Raw genomic sequence first — 16486 nt, 5'->3', positions numbered from 1 at the left:
TCAATTAGAAGAGAGATGTATTTTAATTTATTGGAACTAAATTTTAAGTAATCTATTTCATGAAAATTAACCAGGCTTTTACAGCTCATGAAGATCAGACAGATTTCAGTAATTTGGGAAAAAAGTATGGTCATAACTATGTTCTAACCATCATCTGTACCAGATACTCATGTTAAGGCTGAGTGAATCTTGGAGATGTTCTCTTAAACATAGTATATATATTTCCCTAAGCCAGGATATGAATGTTAATGGTTCAGCATAAGAAATCAGCACTCTACCAAATAGCCTTCCTTGCTGCCTAGTAATTTGTAATTATAAGCGAGCAATTTTTAATTCATTAAAATTATATGTAGTTCATATTAGCGCAATAATTAGACTCAGGTATTATTGTTAAATATAATATAATTGATTTGTTAAATATACTTTTAACAACTTTGTTTAAAATATTTATTTACTATAAATAAAACTCTGTCAATATAATCTACTTCTTATTACAAAAGCTGCCAACCAGTTTTCATTAACGTTACTATCAACTAATAAATTTCTGCTTATTTAATGACAGTGTTTAAAATTTAGAAGTAAAAATAAAGTTATTTAGGTGAAGGAAAAACTTATTTCATTATTAGAAGATCGTTGTCTGACCATATATAATTAACAACAGGAAGATGGTCTGGGTCCTGTAAAAATAATTCTGTACCACCCTAAATCACCTGCACCATTTTCCTTTTATTTACAACCTCTTACATCTAGCCCCAGAAAACCCAAATCTAGGCATCAGTGTGAAAGTATAAGTTAACATAGCATTTAATATTGACAGTAAATAATATTAAAAATAAATTGTACTTATGATGGAGTATCAAAATTTAAATATTTATTTATTAGGAATAAAATTCTGTCAAATTAATGTAGTTTGTATTTAAATCATTGTCAATCATTATATAAATTTCTAATAATCAACTAATAACTTTCTAGTTATTTGTGACAGAGTTTCTAAATTTAAAAGTAAAGTTGATGAAGGGAATGTATTATTGGAGTAACAAATATACATAGAAAATATATTTCACTATGGACGTCTTCTTCTTAAACATTAATTCATTTTATTGATTGAGGTAAAAATCTTAATTACTAATTAAGGTCAAAACAACCTAAAACAAATAAATATTTTAACTAACTTTAAAGTTAAATTTGTCACCCTCTGAAGTATACCAACGTAGGTTCCACATCTGCTCTCTCCTCTAGTTACGATCATGTTCTCCCTAGGTCATTTTACTTACTGAGCTTGGAAGTTGGAAAATTTCCAAAATATTTTGAAAGCTACCGTGGAAAAAAAAAGGAGGGTAAAAGCCAAGGTAAGGCTCAGCAAGTATTTATGTTTTTGTTTACTCCTTTTCTAGAAAAAAAAAAAATCCTCATACCTAAATAAAATCTTAGATATTCACCCATTGCTAGTTAACTTTTAGAAAGTGAACAGTATTATTTTAATTTCTGTTTTCTCACAGAATGAAGCTAAAGTGTTGAGGTGGATATATGATTTATCTTTTTTTTCACTTTAGTTCAATGGGTAAATTAAAAGTTTTTATAAGAATAAAGAGGTTAATTGTGAAATTCAATGTGGCAGTTAAAAGAGTAGAGGTGGAACCAAACTGATGTTTTGCTGCAAAAAATATAAGGATAATGACAGGTAAGCAGGTAATGGTGGATGAACACAGGTTGAGGAGACATGGGGAAAATACTTTTTCTGAGAAAGAATATGGTTGTGAAGCACAATGGTAAAAGGATGGAGGAAATGTGATTTTTCAAGATTAATTGTGCAATAAAGTCATTATGAGAAAGAATACATCATGTGATGATCTTACCTTTCAAGAACTAACTGAACAGAGTAATGATAAAGTTATAATAATCACTTACATGTCTACTTAGTAAATAAACTTATGGCAGTAGAAGGCAGGAATCACAAGTCTTGGTCTAAGAGATATGCCTCTGAGGGTCTTTACTTATCTAGTAATCTCCAGAACATAGGGATACTACTAACTGCTTTCATCACATTTGCAAATATTTAAAAGAAAATTAGTGTCAGTTCACATTACCTGAAATTCTCGTGAATTTTAAAGTCTATACCCAAATTTTTAAGACAATAATGGGTAGACTGGAAATAAATATAATGACCACATAATTTGTCTCTAACCAAAATTATTAAAATCAGTTAACGAAATTCCAAAACACTGGATACGAAATTTTAAGGAAATTCTGATATTAATCCATGAAGAGCCCTTTCTAATAATAGATAAAAGCCTATAAAATTAATGATTTATTCTCTGAATTTGGATTGAATTCCTATAAAATAATTTTTATAGGACATTCTAGAATCAGTTCCTCCTGGGGAAGAATGTAACCTCCCAAAAATGTAAGAATATGAAGGTGACATCAAAATCATGATCATATCATAAGCACTAATTAGTGCTACAACACAATGTTCATTTTTGTTTTTAATTTAAATAGGACTTGACACTTTACTGTATTAGAAGTTATGGCCTTTGAGATATCTTGGAGGCTCTATGGAGCCTAGAGTACACTATTACTATGATACACCTCTTAGGCTTACTGCATTCAATATCTCTTGAAAAATGTCCTGTCTTCCTCCTCCACCCACCCAACTCCCTACATTATCATCAAGTTATTATACTCCTTACTGTTCAGTACTTTCAGAATCGAGAATGGTCAAGCTACAAAAAAATGTCAAATGTTCAGATTAATGCCTTAATGAAATGCGTAATTTTTACTCAAGATATTTAAGTTTATAATTGTTCATAGTACATGCCCATTCAAAACCCCTGAGAGGACATATTCTGATGCATTTTGCTGTAAAACGTGTTTTATCCATGCTGGGTGAAGAAACTTATGGGAAGTCACTGATATCATCATAAAATCAACTATAGAAACGGAAGCACCAACATTACGAAGTGTAATGAAAATGCTTGAAATAGAATGACGTAGTTACAACTTTAGCTCCAACATTTCTGGATTTATACTAAAATAAAATACCTTATATACTGAAGGAAGTGGTTCCTGGAAAACTCATATATAATGGTCCAACAAATGTTTTTATGCTAGTTAACACTTCCTGTATGCGAACTCATGCTAACATTACTTAAAAATCACAAAGCTGATCTCAAATTTAAAGTGACTATGGTCGTTTATTGGTTAAAGGATTTTTCAAGTATGGCAATTTGAAAAGTTCTAGTCTGGCGTATAGTTGACATGGGCGTAGAAAAACACTAATACGCACTATTAAAAGTGAAGGTGTGAGTGGTAGATGATAAATTATAGATGTTTTTTTATTGTTACTGATGCAAGTGTTGCGTAGACAAATATAAATGTCCCTCCCTTTGCCCCACACAAATCCTTTCTTCAAGTCGGTTGTACATGCTGAATAAAGTTGTCTCTTCTGACTCGAACGTATTATCCTTTATCTAGGATTTATTGATGTCTCTATACTGCTCTCATAATACAGCGAGTCGATGGAAGTCTTATTGATTTTTTCCAGGCTTCTTACTGATGACGCCCTAAGCTTTGTAATGATTCAGGTTTAGCTGTAAAAGCCTCATTTCCTGCGTTTAGTTTAGCTTTTTTAAGAGTGTATAGTTAACCACCGAGAACATCTTCATGATCACAGTTAACGAGCATCTGAAGCTTTTGCCTCCGTTTGATGAAGCTGCTGCTGTAATACGGCTAATATACGACTATCTGACATTAATAAACCTATGAGGATATACATCACCAAGACCAGGACGGGCGTCTCGCACCCGAAAGCTATTTAGCCCGTCCATTGTGATATTCAACACTCGTCCTACTTCTAACCCGAAATCTTGACAATATCACGGTCTTACAAGTGCTACCGTCTCTACCGCACCCATACGCGCTACGATCTGGGTTTTAGCGGCATTCCATCCACTTCATCAGGAGTCAGGTTCGGTGTATCTTTGGATAGTAAATTTTTGGTGCTTGACTTATAGTCCATACTGTCGTCCTTGTAGAGGAAATTCTTAGTAAGAGAGAAAATCATAACTCCTTGGTGTAACCTCATTATCAGTGTGCACCATTATCATACCATGAGGTTACACCAGGGAGTTTGGATTTTCTCTCTAACTAAGAATTTCCTCTACAAGGCCGACTGTATGGGCTGTAAGTCAAGCACCGAAAATTTAACCGAGTGAACCGGGTACACTCAGCCTGACTCATAAAGTGAATGGGATGTCGCTAATACCCAGATCGTAACGCAAAAGAACATCCCCAGGTTCAAACTTCTGCCCAACTTGGGCAATGCAGCATACTTCTGCGAAGAATAGCGGGAGAAGACCTGATGCGGTGGCCAATAATCCGTTATCACCGCCGAGTCTCAACGAGATCTCTACCTTAGGACACCTAATGGCGTGCCAAGGCGCCAGGACTTATATACTGCTTATAATTCCAGACCGCTTATATACTGCTGAAAATGTTGCCCAGGAGAGGAAAGACTTTTTTTTCAGATCATCTAAAACTCCTACCTACGGATCGCTAATACTTGCACATTGGCAAGATATTCCAGTCCCAGTTCCATCTACTTCTAATAGAGCACTGTATGTAACTGAAGAAAAATAGATAAAATACTAGATGTTTACAGGATGTAGATTGGCAATACAAATGGAAATGTTGTTTCAATCTTAGATGATATTCTGATACTAAATTTAAAGTAAAAAACATTAGATAATTGTTTCAAAAATACTTACGAGTTTACCAGTTGCAATTTAATAGTGTTTCCTCTAGATAAGAAAAATCCCCGTTCTCAACAGAAGTCAGCACAAACTATGATGTTATGTTGATTAGCTCTCATTAACTTAGTTTTATATAGATAATTTAAATATACCTATGGTTTTGCGAGTTTTAGAAAAAATCGCTTTTATTTCATAATTTATTTGTAAACACTGGCTTACTTGATACCTTGTCAGATCAGTGTCATGTTGTTTTCCTCACTGGATTATTTGTTGATTTTGAAATCCTTTCGTTAAGCAATGAGAGCAAGTTTATTGTAATTAGTAGGTGTTGTGAATAATTGAATTCGCCACGATGTTCATCGTTGGTCTTACAGGGGGAATAGGAACAGGTAAAAGTACAGTTGCTCAAATGATTAAGGATTATGACATTCCTGTATTGGATGCAGATTTTTATGCTAGGAAAGGTAAACAAAATTTTAGAAATTTTTATTCCTTAATACTTTAGTGCCAGGTAATTTTATTACTAATGCTTTTGCTTGATTAAGTTGTTGAGCCAGGAAAAACAGCTTGGAAAAAAATCAAAAATGAATTTGGAGGAGCTGTTTTTCACCCTTCTGGTGAAATAAATCGAGAAGCTTTAGGTGAATTGATATTTCAAAATAAGGAGCGTAGAAGAAAACTAAATGAAATAACTCACCCAGAAATTTACAGAGAGATGGCTTGGGCAGCTATAAAATGTTTTTTCCAAGGTATTTTGTTGTTAGTTCAATTCAGATTTCATGATGCTGCATTAGGTATATGAAACTTAATTCCATTTTTGTTTCAGGTCATCAATTCATTGTAATGGATTTACCATTACTTTTTGAAAGTGGCGTAATGCTGAACTATATATATAAAATTATAGTTGTTACTTGGTAAGTTTTGGTTATACCCTCAACGCGTGATAATTTATTCATTTTTCAGTGTACAATTGTTCAAAACAACACTGTTTATTTCTAAGTACAATAAACTTATGTGAACTAGTTTTATCCACATTGAAGACCTTTCTTAATCTAAAATGTAGTAAAAATATGTGTACCATTTATCATGTTTTCATTAATCAAATTAAAACAAAATTATGTAGTAATGAGTAATGGCCTAATTCATTAATAATCTGTCGAATAATTTAGGAGTTTTCCTTTAAAATTACAAATTATTGTAATCCACCTACAAATCTATATTACTTATTGATAATTGATGAGACTTTAGTTATTTGATTCAGACTTATTTTCTGAAACTCTGCCTTTTTCCATTGTGCCATTTTCATAATGTTACAACTCCCATTGAAATTAATTTAAATTATACTAAGTTGCCCTTGCAGTTTCATTATTATTTGTTTTAATCTGGTTTGTGAGAGATGTGAATTATTTTGTTCACCATAACAGAAAGATGAGATTTATCAATGCAGCAACCTTTTTTGTGTTAAAAATTATGAAGTTTAATTGAACCAATGTTCTGTCATCTGAAACTGACTCAAATATGTCCCCTGTTTCTCCATTCTTTAGTGGGCAGAACTTGGTTACTACTTGTATTTAAATGACCTCAAGAAGTTTGGTAATTATGTTACAAAAAATAATTTCTGCCAAAAGATTACCTCTGTTATTAAATTACTATGAAGGAGACTAACGTTGAACGGTTTTCTTATAGTAAAAAAACACACTTTTTCAAAACATCAATAAACTTATCCATAATTTTTTGCATTCAAAAAGGAAATACAGGTAAGTATGAACTTAATGTTTAATGCATTCCAATGTTTCAGCTTAAGTTACAAGCATTCTTCAGGATGAAGTGAAGCAAGATACTACCAGGAAACCATGAAAACAACAAAGAACAAATATAGATATACCTGCAAAAACATTGAAGACATTACGTTCAAAAACATTCTTTTCCTGAAGTGTTATTAGTGGATCATATATTGATATGAGAAGATGGACGACGGTGCGGTTAGCAAAGATACACAAATAAATAAATCTGATTTATTCTTGCCAATATTTCAGCTTAAATGTCTGGCTTTCATCAGGACTGAAAAAATAAACAATAAATCACAACCATGATCTAAAGAAACTTAGAAAGAAAAAGAACATAATGATAAACAAACTTAAAATTATTATTATTAAAAAATAGTAGTTGATTGATACTAATAGGAGATAAAATGTAATATTATAGAGGTATGAATTGTACAAAATAAAAGATAAACCAATTATAACTATTTATATCCTTTATTTTATATAATTCTTACATTTAAAGTATTATATGGAGGTCTACAACTTAGGTTGAAATGTAAGCTTGTATTAGAAATAGGTTTATTCTTCTGTGTGTGTTTTCTTTATTGACTGCTGACATTGACCAACTGCTCTTTGAATATCATCCACAGTTTACACCATTATATTCTTGAGATTCAAATGTAATTTTCTGGGAGATAACCATGTTAAAATGTATATATATATATTACATAATCTAATTATTCTTTTGTTTTTTATTTTGAAATTTTCAGTTGCATGATATACATATTGTCGATAGTGTATTTGATCATATTATTATTTCAATATTTTCCAATGGAGTTGATAGATAAGTTTATGAGAGGGTAAATCCCTTTTAATTTTTATTTGTTTATTTATTTGGTTTTCATTTATTTCCCCCTTTTTAGCGAAGAAGATCTTCAAGTTGAAAGACTTATAGAAAGAAATAGAATGACTGAAGCAAGAGCCAAAATTCGTATAGCTACTCAGATGCCTTTAGAAAAAAAAGCTGAAGCTGCTCATTTTGTTATTGAAAATTCCGGGAGCCTTGAGGATACAAGAGAACAGGTGATTAGAATTCTACAAGCAAGATTTTAAGGGTGATCTGTTGTTCTTAATAAATATATCATCAGAATGCCATCAGGATATTGGTTTGTTTCGGTGGAGTATTTTGGGTTACAAAATTCCTTACAAACTTGGCAGTAAGTTGGTAATTGGATTTGTACAGTCTTAACATTTTTTTAACTTACGCTTAGCTATCTTGAGAATATTTCCTTAGCTGAAATTTTTTTTTATTGAAAGATCGCTTTATTCTGATTGACCAAAGCACTTCTAATTTAAAACTCCTTAAATGTACTTTTTTTATTTGTTTACAGTAAAGTTTATTTATTTAATTTATTGACACTTAGGAAAAGGAATATTCTCAAGGAAGCCTCTTCCTCTCAGGAAGCGTTTCAAACAAACAGGAAAGTAACTAACTTTTGTCCTTAAAAGTGATCCTGCTTCTCTTAGACCTATCAGCATCCTCACAGTTTTGATAAAAAGGAAGAGCTTCCTGCCATTTCCAAACAAAAAAGATTTTAACACTGTTTTTGATATTACAGAAGTTTGTTTATCAAATCTGTGAGGTATAGTGTTTTCCCCTTCAAGAGATCTTCAAATATTAAATAATTGGTTTAACTCCTTTTCTTAGTCAAGTAGAATGTTACTGTAAAAATTTAGGTTTGTTTTTTGAATCCCCACTTTTCATTACTGTATTATTTAGGTGTTTTAAACTACCCTAGATAAGTATTTTATATCATGAATAATTTAAAACAATTTTTTTTATTTAACAAGCTTGCAAGCCTATACCTAAACAACAGATTTTCCTTTAAATTATAATTTTCATGGTTATTTCACAAATTTAGGATGTAATATGATTTTAGAATTTTGGTCATTAAATCTCATAAGATTATATGGATTTGATTGTTGTTATTTTCTTATTATGTTAATGAACTTCAGATTGTTCTAGTTACATCTGCCATAATTTGTACCCTCAAACCTTTTACCATCAGATCTAAAATTAAATCAAGAAACCATTTTGAATTATCGCTCATTATAAACAGGATGAAATTCTGAAAATTTCCTTACTTATAGTATGCAGCAATAAAATTTTATTTTTCAAGATATTTTAATCTCAATGTGAAGTACATTGAGCATTGCCCTCCATCACTTCCGTTTCATCTTGAGCTTTCCCTCATGTCATGAAATCAATTTACTCCTGCACAATTTTTTTTTTTTCTGGAGTTTTAGAATGTTGGTAAAGAAGTTTCACATCAAATATATTTTCATTTATTTATTAATAGCCAATCGGAGATATTCAGAATGATCCTTGAAGAAGTTGGAAATTTTAACTACCTAAATGTAGGTGCCATGATATAATTTTAAATCTTAATAAAAATTGTAATTCCTATAAACAGACATTTCCAATTGATCCTATATTCTTAATATAGAATGTTTAATTTAGCCATATTCTTTCATAAATACCTGAAATTTTATGTTAAACTTGGATTATGTTATTCTTGCATATCCTGTTAAATAAAATAATTAAACTATAAAATATAAACCTTGTCTAGGCTTGTTTACACAAATGATTGGAAGTCGACAACGTTGGTCTTCTTGAAGCTATTACCATTTCAACAATCAATAATTCTAAAATAAAAACTAGAATAGTTGGTTTTAATTGGTCTGTTTTCAGATCAAATTTAATTTTGAAATTTAAAAAAGCATATAGCTAAATCTTAAGTATGATCTATGTTCAAAAGCAGTTATATGGTTTAAACCTATTGTTTGCAAACAGGCAAGCTCTCTTACTATCCACATAAAATGTCTTAGTACTTAAAATGGATAGAACATATTTTATTTTTCAGGTGGCCAAGATTGTTTCAGTTTTGAAAGCTTCTAATCACCATTGGAAATTAAGGATTATAGCTGGATTTTTATGTTGTGGATTTGTATCTTTTATTTTCTGGGCTGGTTATCGTATTTATCAAGGAAGAGTTTCAGCAAGATAGCATTAGCTTACGTTTAGTTTAATCAATTTTAAACTCATGTGTTGTTTCCAATGTTGGAGTAGCATTCTTATAATGAGACATGATTAGAGGAATCACATTCCTCCATCTGTTTTGGCAATACTGATTTTTGTTTGTATTTTCATAAATTTATGAAGCTGCTGCATTTATTCTAGTCTTTGTGATAATTTCTTTCAAGAAAACTAATATTTTTATTGTTGGAGTTACTATTTATATTATCTGGAACATAATTAATGAAAAATATTTTTCAAATGAAAAATTCAAATGAAAAATAGCATTTTAATGTAATAAGTGTGCAACTTGAAATTATAGGGACACCTATATTTAACGTTATTAAGATAATTTGAAAATGTGGCCAATTTCATAATAAATAATACCTCACATTGTCTTATTGAGAAAATAAATCTGCTTGTTGGGACACTTGTAGTCAAATGTGTAGAATGTTTCATTTTATTTTTAGTATAGTAATTTCTTTTTTTATTGAGACATATCATAGGTTTTTTAATTGTTAACAAAAGGTTATATTAAATATTGATAGTATGATTTGTATGCATTCCAATGTAAAGAGAAATAATATTATAAATATGTTAATTTATTTTTGTTTGAAATATAACTGATGAATAATTTTACCAAAGAGTATTTATAATTACCTCATCCTTTCCTCTCCTTTTAACAAAGGTGGATAGTTCAAATACTTTTTTTTTCTATGAAATAAATATTTATGAATAATATACAAAAAATATTTTATAAAAAAAAATTGTTCAGAAGAAAAAGTATGTCTCCATAATGCCTATAAATAAATAAATAGTCAACATTTTATGAGTCAGGGCAAAATCAGGACGGAAAAAGAAAACATATAACTGTTAAACAAAGGAAGTGTATGGGCTATAAGAAAGTTTGTTTTTTTATTTAGGTAAGTTTTTGTGAAAAATCCTTATAATTTCTTTATTGACACAATTTTTTGAGTGGTTTCAGTTTGAATTCTGATTGTGGACTGAGAAGGTTTTAATGGTTCTAGGAAGGGTAAAAGGCTTGTTTGTGATAACCTTGACTTAGACTAGATCAGAAGTTTCTAAATGCCCCAAGTAAATGCCATTTTCTAAAAATATTATAAAACTAAAAGAATTAAAATTAAATTAGCAAATATATAGTGCATTACAGCGTTTACTTTGTGCTGGTTTCTCTTATTTCCCAACATAGTCAACCACTCTAAGAATAATAGTGGTGACATTTTTATATTTTATTTGCTCAATAATGATTGCCATTTTTTTTTTTACCCATAAAGGATGGTGTGGCAAAAAAATTTAGGGAGCTACTGAACTAGATGATTAAGAAATGGTACAAAATTTTTTTGGTGTTTAGATATGTAAGGTGAATAAAATTTTTTTTTTTTTCATGCATAAAGATTTCAAATATGACAAAATTTTGTTCATAAATTGCAAAAAAATTTTATCATTGAATAACTATTTAAGGATATTGATGCAAAATGGAAATTACCAGAAAGAAAAATAAGTAAATTATTTTTTAGGTATCTTATTTATTTTTTTTACCTTATTATCCTAGAGATAATGGTATATAAGAGACTGTTCCATTTCTCTTCAACTGAATGTTTCAGTTAAGTTGTTTTAGATTAATGAAGGTTTTCTACTTAATAAACTACATATCACCCATCTAGAATGAAAGGGATTTAACAGAGAAAATACATATTTTTGTACGAACATCAGACATAGTTCAAGTTCTACACTGATGCCTTGAGGAAGTTTCCTATAACACATATTATGTCTTTGGTTTTACACGATAAATATCAGTGCCATACTATCGAGTGTTGTCTGTTTTTCAGAACGATAATGGTGTAACTAATAGTTTCTTATCTAAATAATTTTACGTTCATCTTTTATTTTGAATATACAATAAATGTATGTGAGTCATTAATTCATGTTAAAACTATAAGTCTTTATTGCTAATTTGAAAAGGTTTACAAGTTCATTAGTTAGTTCTTGTTTAATGGTATTAAACTTACCTTGTCATTAACTCCGTAAGGATGATTAAATAATACAGTTTTTAATCTCGAGTAAGATTCAAAAATAGGAACACTCCATATGTGACATTACATCAATTTTTTATGTATATATTATTAGCTTAAGATTTAAAAATGTTATTTTGATCTATTTTCTTAATCTCATTTTAATTTTGATCTCAGGTAAGATTTAAAAATGGAGACAACTTCATGTGAACCACTGCATCAATTTTTTAACAATATTTTCAGACTAAGATTTCAAAATGTTATTTTTGACCATAACATCATTGTGAGGTGAGCTAGGCCTTAAGCTCCACCCAGCCACTACTAGTCATGAACTAATCAACCTACATCTTTAGCGATGATAGCTATTGCAAAGTGTTAATATTGTAGAATTTAATTTGGTACTATAATTTATGGTATTATTCCTTTGATCCAGCTGAGCAGTGCTATTCTGATATGTACTCACGAAGGGGTTATAAAAAGCCTGGAAACCTTTATGATTAATGATAGAATAAAAACTACTAAATTGACATCAATAAACACTTCATATATGTATATGAAGTGTTTATTATTATATTATATACATAAAAATGTCAAGGTTAATAAAAATTTAAGGATGATTGATTTATACTGCTATAATTTCAAAAATACTTCTTAACAAAAGAAAGAAAAGAAAACATAATTGCACTTATAAATAGAAATTTATAAAATTAATATTATTTATGAAAAGTATAATCACAATAAGTTTTATAAGATAAAAAACTATAAAAATGGATTATTCATTTTTATTTTTACAATGCTTATCTATCTACATGAATATTGTATACATTTATCTATATACATACAAAAAATAAGAATATTCCTAAACAAAACATGTCATTTACATCAATTAAGATTTAAAACTAGAATGAAAAACAGAACATATTTTAGCTGAATGATAGGTCACCTTTTAAATTTCTCATGTTAATTTTCTGGTTTGAAACATTTGGTTTTAACAGTTAATTGAAAAATGATGGTGTTTTTAACACCAGTTGTAAGATATTAAGGCCGGCACATCTTTAAAAGATGAATAACTTATACTGAGAGACAGCTTACCAGCGTCACACTTTTCCTCTTGTGGTTTCTTTCCTTAGCCTCTGCTGCACTCCCGGCCCAACAGTTACTTGTTAAACATTATTTTAATGTTTGTTTACTTGTTAAAATTAAATCAAAAATAAATAAATTCTCTCAATAAACATAAATAATAATTTCATTTAAAAAAATAATAAGATTTATATACATAAAACTATACTACAACTGGTTTTGATGTATATATCCTTAAGATATAAATCCATAACAAAATAACATTAACAATTGCCAGTAAAAAATATATTTGTCATTCTTCATGGACAAGGTGGTCTAGTCAGGAGTAATCCAAGATTTGAAGAGTTGGCCAATAAATGATTCCAGGTTTTATGGTTTTCGTTACAAAATTTTACAATCAAATATGTTTACAAATAACAATAAAAAATTAGTTCATTTCTCATTAATATTTCTCTTATCTATAAATATTTTTTATTTAATTTTCATAAGAAAAATACTTTCTTAACACTGAGCATTTCAGTCTGATTCATATGAATATTGCTCAAGTGTACTACTTGTCTGTCTTTTCTTCTTTCACTGTAGGCACATCTTCTTCAGATCTCCATTTATGATCTCCATAGAGAAGAGAATGTATGGATGGAGATTCGGTCCTGGGACGTTCATCACCCTCAAGAAACCTCTCCATGTAATCAGTTACTCCTGGGTGTAAAGAATACTTTTTCTTGCCCAATCTGGCTTTGTTGGCAAAAATATCATGACGTTCTGTTTTTTTCCATAGATAATAAAATTGCACTAGTTCCCCAACTGAGCGTGTGCGAACTTTATTTAATTGGATAAGACGGAAATCTTTCCCAAACGTTCTCAACCCTGCTTCAAAATGTTTACATTCTTCTTCAGACCATAAGGGTAATTCAGATGCTTGCGCGGGTGTGCTTAATTTAAGCCGCCTTAAGGCTTCATCAAAATTATATCCACACTGAAGAAGCAGGAATAAAGCTCCTTCATCATCTCTAGTATGAATACCTATTGGTATTCCACTTATGCCACTTCCAGCTGGCTCAGAAGCTCTGATTAAATAGTCTTCTATTTCTTTTGGACTCAAATCGCGAGGATCCCAAACAAGTTTGTCTTCATTTTCATAAGGTAATGCATCGTCATACTTACATAATCCCTCAGGTATTTGAGCTTGATAATCTGAACCAACCATGATAGTTTTTTTCCTACTTTCCTCTGGACTGTAATCATCGTCATCATCATCTTCACTTTGAGCCCTGGAACCATATCTTGTAGATCGTACATTAATTTCTTCATTATCATTATATAATTGTTCAAGCTCTGAAGGATCTGACTTTTTCTCAGAATTTTCTTCAGTAGACTTGTTTTCTTCGGAACCATTATCGTATCCATACATGGCTATGAGATCTTCTAATGGCATTTTCCCTTCTTTCTCTAAACTTGATAATTCTACCTGTGGATCTTCAAGTGCACCTAATGCTTCTTCTTCCTCTAAAGTTTGTTCATCATCATAATCATGCACCATCATATCCACAGGAGGAGTAAAATCTTCGTCTACTATGTGTTTTCGCAAAACTGTTTTGGTTTCCTCTATTCGAGGTCCTTGATCGTCCATTCTTCATATCCCACAAAGATTTTTTATCAACAACAGAAACGAAACAAAATACACTAACTACTATTAATAACAAAGGTTATTCACTAATTTGTAACCAGCACAATGGTCGATTTTTCAGTTATGCAAAATAGAAAGAAAATTTTCAGTATTATTAACTAGTAAATACAAGTAGTAACTGTAAAACACGGTTATCACAAAAATGTTTACAATTATCTCAAAACAACAACATACACAAGCTATAACAGTCTTACAAACCTACATTCACCTATGCCATTTTTATTATTTAATTATTTATGAATGTGTATTACAGTTCAATTACACGATGATGTAAAGTTAATGCAATTTATTTCACGCCAAAAATGTATATGGTATCTTAAAATAAGGTATTTTTTACATTTGAAACCTAAAATGAACGGTACAAATCTATTATTTTTTGTTTTGCTAACTTTAACGGCAGCACTCATTCTTAAAATTCAATGATATTATAATGTCTAGAAATTAATATGATATAAAACTACACTTACTATTTATTATCTTCAGATAAATCGAAGGTACTACTTTACCCGTTTTGTTCCGATAGTTATAAAGTAGGCATTGACCATGGCGATATGTTTCAGTCGGTGACATATTCATGATTTGATTGTTATCGAATGGTTCTTGTCATCTAGAATGCCTTTTTTGTTGATGTTATTATATTTTCTTTGAAGATTTAAATGTTTGGTTTTTGAATAGTAGTTAATGTTGGGGGCGTCATTTAAATCTCATTCTCAAGCGAAAATGGCAAAGGAAAACAAGAAGACCAATGTTTGTAGGGATTATGTCAGGAATGTTTGTACTCGTGGGTCTAGTTGTAAGTATACTCATCCTCTGAAGTATGTTTTTTGTTGGGATTATCAAAACGGCAAGTGTAAAAGATCAGGATGTGCATTTATACATTGTAGTAGAGAAGATGAAGAACATTACAATCAGTTTGGTGAATTACCTCCTCATCTTTTAGAATTACCACAGATGCAAAGTGATTTCCATAGAGGAAATGATAGAAATACAATGTGCAAATGTAGGTCAAACATTCAAGGTCCTACGATTGAATTAGATCTAGAACCACTGCAAAAACGTAGGCGATTTGAACATGAAACGTTTCTGGTTCCTGAAAAACCATGGACTTTAGAGGATGAAAATGCCTACCTTAGAAATATTGTTGATTGCTTGAAGAAGAAAGTAGATGATTTACAAGCAACAAATGAATTTCTTCTGGAACAGAATGCTCAAATGAGACTTAGTGACAAGCCAGGAGCACTGACAGCTGTCACTGTTCCTGCAGTTACGATTACAAATGCTGCACAGCTTCCTCCTCAAGCAATTAGAACTGTGACTGCTTCGGTAGCTACTGTACCTGTTTCAATTGCTGCTGTGGCAGGTAATAGTACTATCGCAATTTTTAAGATTGCCATACGTTATTGGTTTCATAGTCTTATTATTAATTGTTAAGCCTTGCATTGTATTTATCTATTTCTATTTATTTAAAAGAACTCATTCAAATTTTCTTAAAACAAAGTACATTACATATAGTAATTACAAAGTAAAAGTAAAAACAAAGTACATTATATATAGTAACAAAGTACATTATATTTATACCCGGACCATATTCCATTCATACATTATATATAGCTGCTTTACTTTAATAGTGGCATATCTGACATAAGAAAAGTTTCTTATTTTGTTTTTAACATTTTCTGTGGGTCTTACTATGAACTGTTGTCACTTAGTGACAGCCTAGCTAGCTTTGGAATAGTCTGTAGGGTGACCCTAATACCTAAAGTAATTCCAGCCCTAACTATCCTAATTCCAACCCCACTAAGAGTACATCCTATATGAAATAAAATCCGAACTTATTTTTTTGTCAGATTTGTCTCTATAGAGATGTGTTCTTATTATCCTTTTTTTATAACAGGATTTAGAAAATATGTTGGTTTAGTTCTACATTCTTAAAATTATGAATTAAAAAATATTATTAAAAAACAAATTATTATGGTACAATTTATTGCTAATCATAAACGTTTTTTTACGTTAACCTAGTTGAAATTTGTAAAATTTTGCATTACATTAAATTTAAATAAGTTCGATGAACCTATTTTTAATGTGCCAACGTTTCG

General features: G+C 30.3%; 3 protein-coding genes across 4 annotated transcripts in view; 2 read left to right on the top strand and 1 right to left on the bottom strand.

The window, feature by feature from the left end:
* The first annotated feature begins 4845 nt into the window (after nt 1–4845).
* Dpck (Dephospho-CoA kinase) lies at nt 4846–9977 on the top strand. 2 transcript variants are annotated; one of them, XM_067049190.1, is made up of 5 exons: nt 4846–5215; nt 5297–5500; nt 5578–5665; nt 7438–7597; nt 9145–9432. In XM_067049190.1, the coding sequence occupies exons 1-5, from the start codon at nt 5104–5106 to the stop codon at nt 9160–9162; spliced, it is 582 nt and encodes a 193-aa protein (XP_066905291.1). In that variant the 5' UTR covers nt 4846–5103; the 3' UTR covers nt 9163–9432. The 2 variants fall into 2 exon arrangements, with proteins under 2 accessions (XP_066905291.1, XP_014283345.1); XM_014427859.3 differs by lacking the exon at nt 9145–9432 and adding an exon at nt 9439–9977 and having other exon boundaries at nt 4858–5215.
* Nucleotides 9978–12872: 2895 nt separating this feature from the next.
* Nucleotides 12873–14614, bottom strand: LOC106685280 (mesoderm induction early response protein 1). Its single transcript, XM_014427855.3, has one exon. The coding sequence runs from the start codon at nt 14331–14333 to the stop codon at nt 13254–13256; it is 1080 nt and encodes a 359-aa protein (XP_014283341.1). The 5' UTR covers nt 14334–14614; the 3' UTR covers nt 12873–13253.
* A 297-nt stretch (nt 14615–14911) lies between these two features.
* The window catches only part of LOC106685281 (zinc finger CCCH domain-containing protein 10), a 7394-nt gene continuing 5819 nt past the window's right edge, over nt 14912–16486 (top strand). Inside the window, exon 1 of the mRNA XM_014427856.2 lies at nt 14912–15750. Within this exon, the coding sequence (XP_014283342.1) occupies nt 15072–15750 (679 nt within the window). The 5' untranslated portion in view covers nt 14912–15071. The remainder of the gene's footprint in view (nt 15751–16486) is intronic.

This window comes from Halyomorpha halys, unplaced genomic scaffold (assembly GCF_000696795.3).
Source record: "Halyomorpha halys isolate HHAL.00 unplaced genomic scaffold, Hhal_1.1 Scaffold676.1, whole genome shotgun sequence".
NCBI lineage: Eukaryota > Metazoa > Arthropoda > Insecta > Hemiptera > Pentatomidae > Halyomorpha > Halyomorpha halys.
The sequence above is the reverse complement of the archived record's forward strand: the minus strand, read 5'-3'. Positions and strand labels throughout refer to the sequence as shown.